This window comes from Bidens hawaiensis, unplaced genomic scaffold, assembly GCF_021521415.1.
Source record: "Bidens hawaiensis isolate Kalapana, Puna unplaced genomic scaffold, B.hawaiensis_p1.1 tig00018482_1, whole genome shotgun sequence".
Classification (NCBI taxonomy): domain Eukaryota; kingdom Viridiplantae; phylum Streptophyta; class Magnoliopsida; order Asterales; family Asteraceae; genus Bidens; species Bidens hawaiensis.
The window spans coordinates 200,727-207,809 of NW_027492790.1; the positions used below are offsets into that span (position 1 = coordinate 200,727).

The window sequence follows — 7,083 nt, forward strand, 5'->3', positions numbered from 1 at the left end:
ATTAGGAAAAAAAATTGTAACTTTACAATTATGTCCTCATAGTAACATAGAAAAGAAAATTGAGATAGAGTAAATTAGTAATATTGTAACAGGCTATAAAGTTTTCCTTCACAATCAGACCATATTTTGTTGAAGAGTTGTTGAGGAAAAAACCATAACTCTTTTCTTTCCATTCTTTTTCTTTTCTTTATAAAAAAACTCAGGAATGAAAAATGAAAAATTTTTCTTACATTTTCTTTTCCAAACCCTTAAATAAAAAACTTAAGAATGCAATCATTTCATCATAACGAATTTAATAATAGTAATTCAACCCTAAAAATTTGTACGCGTCATAATTTGTTAAACACTTTAATAAAAACTACGCATCAAAACACATTACTACATTAGATCAATTAACCTTCAAAGATGGGCACACCATCGTACGTATTTGACACACCACTAACTAACTTATGTGTCAAAAACGAATTTCGACACCAAAATAAATTTGCAAAGTTTGATGCAATGTTTTAAAGGTTTGAACGCATCTTTGTACATGTTTGACGTACTAGCTGCTGTAATCTATGCGTCAAACCAAAACTACATTCAAGTAACATCAAAATATTTAACACGTTGTTCTAATGGTTTGAAGTACCATTGTCTATGTTCAACACACCGTTATAAATTTGTATGTCAAAATCAGTTATAACACTACGGTTATCTTACAATGTTTGAGAAACTAAGGTTACCTTATCGAATATTGTAACAAGTTAGACGCACAGCGTTTTAAATAATTATATCAAATTAAAAAGGACACAAAATCTACACTTAATAGTGTAAAATAAAAACCTAAGTATAACAAACTAGGTTACTCACTTGGTTCTTTAATATTCTATGTCCTTTTCTCACCTATAAACCTTCAAGATCTCCAAAACTTTCAACCTTGATAATAATCTTCTACTAATAAAAACAAATCAACACCTACCAAACATGTATAAGGTCAACTAACACTCCATTATTCTCTTCTCCAAACTAAAAGTATTGAACATTTGAATCCCTCAATTCAATACACAAAAACTAAACAAACATTTGCTTGCCATACTCTCTCAATAATGAAAAAACTACATTATTATTATTATTATTATTATTATTATTCCACCATCATCATATTCTTCTTCATGTTCCTTATATTCTCTCTAGCCATTGATACAATCACACCCACACAACCTCTTAATATTAATCAAACTCTTGTCTCTAAACATGAAGTTTTCGAATTAGGATTCTTCGACGTAGGCGATAATAATCGGTATGTTGGCATATGGTACAAGCAAATTGAGCCAAGAACATATGTTTGGGTAGCTAATAGAGACTCCCCGGTTAATTCGTCATCCGGGAAGTTAACGATCAGCGATAAAAGCGGTTTAGTAATTTTAAACCAAGGTGAAACCGCGATCTGGACGTCGAATTTGTCACTTCCGACGGTTAACACGGTGGCAGAGCTTCTGGATTCGGGTAATTTTGTGCTTAGGTTGGAAAACGATGAGAATCCGGATAATTATTTGTGGGAAAGTTTTAAAAACCCAACGGATACTCTATTACCCAGGATGAAACTTGGGTGGGCCCGGGAAACGGGTAAAAATAAGTTTTTACGGTCTTGGAAGACGAGTATGGATCCGGGTTCGGGTGATTATTATTTTAAAATGAACCTAGACGGGTTCCCGGAGATTTTTTTATCGAAAGGACCGGAGATGAAAACGTTATATCGAAGCGGGCCGTGGAACGGGTTACGGTTTAGTGGGGTGCCCGAGATGAAAGGCGTGAGTTTAATCGAGTTCGAGTTTGAAAATAATAATAATGAGATTTCGTATTCTTTTGAAATGAGGGATAAGTTGGTTTATTCACGGTTAATTATGACGTCATCTGGTTCTTTAAAAAGATTGACGTGTGTGGAATCTTCCGGCACGTGGAACGTGTACTGGTCCGCTCCACGTGACCAGTGTGACGAGTATAGGAAATGTGGGCCGTGGGGCATCTGCGATGCGAACGCTTCCCCTCTTTGCAAATGTATGAAGGGGTTTCGACCGAAAAACGAGCAAGCGTGGAAGCTACGGGACGGGTTGGACGGGTGCGTTCGGAGCTCCAAGATGGAATGCGGGTCGGACGGGTTTTTACTGATGAAGAACATGAAATTACCCGAGAGTTCGAAAGGAGTTGTTGACCAGACGTTGAGTTTGAGTCAATGTGGTGAGATTTGTAGACGAAATTGTTCTTGTGTGGCTTATGCTAATACGAATATTAGTGGAAACGGGTCGGGTTGTGTGATTTGGGCTGTGGATCTTTTGGATATGAGACAGTATGCTGATTCTGAAGGTGGACAAGATCTTTATGTGAGAGCTGCAGCTTCGGATTTGGGTACGTTTTTACTTGTTCACTGGTCAGACTGATTTTATAAAATAAAGAAAAAAAGATTTGTTTAGAAAACAAAAGTCTGCTTATATTACATTACATTTAAGTTATATAATGGTATGATGTTTATATTTAAAATAGCAATCTTACTAAATTAACAAAATAACAAAAATAAGTTTGAAAATACTATATAAATACAACTGTTTAATAAGTCTTCATATTTTCAAAACTTCATAAAAAATACTTTATAAATACCTAAACATTTTAAAAAGAACATTTTTTCTTAGTTTTAGATAAGTTAAAGATTTAATTTTGCAAATATACTTTTTATTAAAATAAAAGCCAAAAAGTGTAATGTAAAATTTAAAAAGAAAAATAAATGATTTAGTTAATATACACATGTTTAAAGAAGATAGCAAAAGAGAAAAATATATAATGATTAAATGTGGTCATGCATTAAAAGTTATTTTGTAACCACAAAATCTTAATAAGCTATTAACTTTGGACTACTAATTTAACATGTGAAATTAACAACCCTTGCTGACAGGCTAGTGTGGAAAGTTGCACATATGGTCCATATAGTTCCAACTTTAACCAATTTAACATGTGAAATTAACTACCCTTGCCGACAGGCTAGTGTGGAAAGTTGCACATATGGTCCATATAGTTCCAACTTTAACCTTTATTACTTTGTCTAAATTCATAAACTTTCTAATCACCATTTAAACTTTCATATTGATTAGATTTTGACTGTTTTTGCTACCTTTACTTTAATTTTACATCATATGATTTACTTTTTTCATTTTCAAATTTTATATCTATGATTTTGACAGAAAAGGGTAGTATAGTCATTTAGAAATCACTCAAAACTAAGATACCATAAGGAATTCTCAATCCCCTCACTAATGGTTTCTTATGTTATGATTTTTTTTTATTTTTTTTATGGAAAAGCAAGCTTGAATATAAAACACACACCCAGTTAGAAAAGCCTAACCGGGGACAAGAACAAAATCACATGATAAGTAACGGGTTTTTAGGCCACGTTATCCAGTTCATACGAAAATTACAATTACAAGACGAGGACCACAAATAAGAAACTATCACAATTGAATCGAACAGAGAATCTTTGTATTCGATTCGTGAGCCAAAAATCGCCTCATTCGGGGATCTCCAAATAATCCACCAAGCAGTAAAAATAATCGCCTCAACAACCTCTTTTTTCTTTTTCACCCATCTAGTCGAATCCAACCAATTAATAATATCCGTATGACCCTTATTAATCGGGAGATCCACATCCAACCAATGACTTATCGATTTCCAGATGTTAGAAGCCAAATAACAACCTTCAAAAAACATGATCCAAAACTTCTACGGAAGATGAACAATGAGAACATAGAATAGAAGGAACCATTCTTTTTTTCTAGATGTTATGATTACTTAATGTTTATATTTTTTTTACCAAGTAAACCATTCTTTTGACACCAAAATATCTGGAAAGTTAAATTGGACTTTTTTTAATCGAAGTTGTATAAATTATTATGACTAATATTATTATTTAAACTAATATCCATATCTAACAACTACTTGCTTTGATTGAAATGATTAATTATTTGAAAGTGACATAAAATTTAATTTAAAATCTGAAAGAATCAATCTAAATTCAGTTTCTTTCATCCTCAAAATCAAATATTTTCTCTCTTAAAATTCATATTCCAATTCTACCCTTCATAAATGCTTTGTAAACATTTTAATATCATGGGGCCACCTGCTTTGACCGTCCAATTACTCCCAAATACATATGGGCTCCATCCTCACACCAACATTTGATAAAATTCCTTTATTACAATAATTGAGGAAGTATGTGGTTAACATGTAATTTTTGAACTTTAAAGGTTACACGTTTGAAAATGATGGTAGCTTCATTTATAAACTTACTCATATTTAATTTTTGTTATGTTGTAGTTTAACTAGTTTTGACTACTTAAAACGTCAGGTTATTGTTATGTAGATAGTGAAATTTTAATTTGCTCATCTTTAACTAGCGTGCTGTTGTTTAAGTAATCTTTAAATACAAGAAAAATAAATAAAAAGAATAAAAAGTAAATTTATGTGTGTGTGCATATGATTGGTGAGTTTGAAGTGACTTTAGTCACCAAGAAAGGGGGATGGGGATGGCGTTAAGAGAATGGCGTCAGAATGGTATTTGGCATATGTTGTGGTTAATTTGGCTCCTGTTTAATGAGTGAGGTCGCCGGATGGCGCCTCCTATGACTAACCACATCGAAGAGACGTCATAGCAAAATTCATACTTGGTTTTTGATATAACTTTTAATCTTGCATTTCCAAAGTAACATTATTTTAGTAATTTTTGTATTTTTAACATTACATAAGTTTAAAATTTTGCATTAGAAGTATCCATAATGGTGTTTTTGATTTCACTGCAGACCGATCACCTACTGTTGGAATATCTAAAAATAGCTCAGACAACAATGTTGTAAAGATTGTATCCATTACAGTCAGCACTTGTGTTGTTTTATTAATCTTGTTGATACTCCTTTACCTATGGAGGAAGAAAATGAAACGGTCCGTGAATTCCAGCATCGATAGAAAAGGTAATTTTGACTTTCATGAGTCAAACGTCTTAGTTTTCAGTTATAAAACAGTAAGTATAATGATACATTCTTTGATATAGGTCCAGATGAACGAAGCCATGAGTTCATGATGAATGGAGGGATTATTGTGGCAAGTAAAAGAGATTATTCAGGTGAAACGACAACAGATGATTTTGACTTGCCATTGTTTGATTTTACGACTTTGGTTATAGCCACAAACAACTTCTCTAATGCAAATAAACTCGGGCAAGGCGGGTTTGGGTGTGTTTACAAGGTAAATGTTATATGCATTGTAAAAGCATATTAAATATCATATGTTATAGGACATCACCTTGGTGTAGAAAAATAAAAGTGACTTTTTTTTATCGTCGAATGTTTATTATATCAGGGCATTTTAATGGAAGGCCAAGTTGTAGCTGTAAAAAGGCTTTCAACAACGTCGGGCCAAGGAATTGAAGAACTTACAAACGAGGTCCGATTAATAGCGAAACTTCAACATAGAAACCTCGTTCGACTACTAGGTTGTTGCATTGAAGTTGAAGAAAAGTTGTTGGTTTATGAGTACATGGAAAACAAAAGTCTCAATACTTTTCTTTTTAGTGAGTCTCTACCCCTTCTATCACATATTTTCCCTAAATATGCACCCAGCTTTCATAGTTGAGGTTAAACATGGTTCTTGAATTCATTGTAGATAAAGAGAAAAGCCCACAACTTGATTGGCAAAAACGATTCGCTATCATAACCGGGATTGCAAGAGGGCTTCTTTATCTTCACCAAGATTCAAGGTTTAGAATCATCCATCGAGATCTTAAAGCGAGTAATATTTTACTAGATAAGGAAATGAACCCAAAAATATCTGACTTTGGTATGGCACGGATTTTTGGAGGAGATCAAACCGAAGCAGAAACAAAAAAAGTTGTCGGAACACTGTAAGGATCATAACTTTGTGCCTTTCCTTGTTTATTTCCCGTCACGACACACTTTTTTATTGTCTTATTTTTTTCCCTTTGCAGCGGTTATATGTCACCAGAATATGCAATGGATGGACTTTTCTCAATAAAATCTGATGTTTTTAGTTTTGGAGTTTTAGTGCTCGAGATAGTGAGTGGTAAAAAGAATAGAGGATTCTACCATGCCAGTAACCAACTCAACCTCATTGGACATGTAAGTAACTAATTAAAACACTACATATAACATCTCTACAATTGATTGCATTAATTTAATCCCATGTACTTTTAGTTTACAATTTTAGTTACTAAAGTAACAATATTTATTTTAGATATGTGACTTATGGAAAGAAGGCAATGCTTTAGAACTAATAGATGAATCAATAGGGGACAATTTTGCACAAGATGAAGTATTGAGATGTATACAAATTGGATTGTTATGTGTTCAAGAACATGCAGACGATAGACCAAATATGTCAAAAGTGTTGTTAATGTTGAGCAGTGACGTTATAAACCTACCACAACCGAAGCACCCTGGATTCGGTTTTGGAAAAAGAGGTTCTGAAAAAGGGTCGTCAAGTAAACAAGATGAATCTATAACCACGAACGAACTAACCGTGACAATGCTACATGGCAGATAGCCAAAATTAGGTTAGCCATCCTCTAATATTGATTGTATATTGTATATCCCTTTTGTTATATTATTGTGCATTATTTGTTTTTTTTTCTCATGAGAAAAGAGAATTTTATTTCGCATTTTACACAACCAATGAACGGTTATAGATGATTTTCTCCTGCTTATTTTTGTAAAAGTGTAATACTGTACACTCAATGTGTCATCTAGAAACTTACTGTTTCAGAAAATATAGTTGCCCTAATATGTACCAAGACAGCCTCTTTCAGGCCGTCTCCGAGAATGATAAAAAAAGTTAGGCCTCGTGTAAGATAGAATTTGGGCCTCCTCTTTATAATATGAACTCATCAGTTATATTGATATCACAATACAAATGCTTGGAGATAGTTTTGAGGAAAAAAAACCTTGTGTATACGCAACCCTTTGTCAGCCTTTGCTCTTTTTTTCCATCTAGTTACTTTTTACATTTTTTTCGCATTGAAGGGGTATTTATATTTGAGTACGAGAG

General features: G+C 33.2%; 1 protein-coding gene across 2 annotated transcripts; it reads left to right on the forward strand.

Moving 5' to 3' along the window:
• The first annotated feature begins 915 nt into the window (after window positions 1-915).
• LOC143556130 (receptor-like serine/threonine-protein kinase SD1-8) lies at window positions 916-6,708 on the forward strand. Of its 2 annotated transcripts, none has more exons than XM_077045546.1 (7): window positions 916-2,388; window positions 4,827-4,994; window positions 5,075-5,268; window positions 5,383-5,593; window positions 5,686-5,923; window positions 6,008-6,158; window positions 6,274-6,708. In XM_077045546.1, the coding sequence occupies exons 1-7, from the start codon at window positions 1,089-1,091 to the stop codon at window positions 6,580-6,582; spliced, it is 2,571 nt and encodes an 856-aa protein (XP_076901661.1). In that variant the 5' UTR covers window positions 916-1,088; the 3' UTR covers window positions 6,583-6,708. The 2 variants fall into 2 exon arrangements, with proteins under 2 accessions (XP_076901661.1, XP_076901662.1); XM_077045547.1 differs by having other exon boundaries at window positions 920-2,388; window positions 5,081-5,268.
• The last annotated feature ends 375 nt before the right edge of the window (window positions 6,709-7,083 follow it).

Excerpts from the sequence above, each read along its gene's own strand:
- LOC143556130 (XM_077045546.1), top strand. The coding sequence starts at position 1,089 with ATGAAAAAACTACATTATTATTATTATTATTATTATTATTATTCCACC. Across the intron at positions 5,594-5,685 it reads TCTCAATACTTTTCTTTTTA|ATAAAGAGAAAAGCCCACAA; the intron begins GTGAGTCTCTAC and ends AATTCATTGTAG. Across the intron at positions 6,159-6,273 it reads AACTCAACCTCATTGGACAT|ATATGTGACTTATGGAAAGA; the intron begins GTAAGTAACTAA and ends TATTTATTTTAG.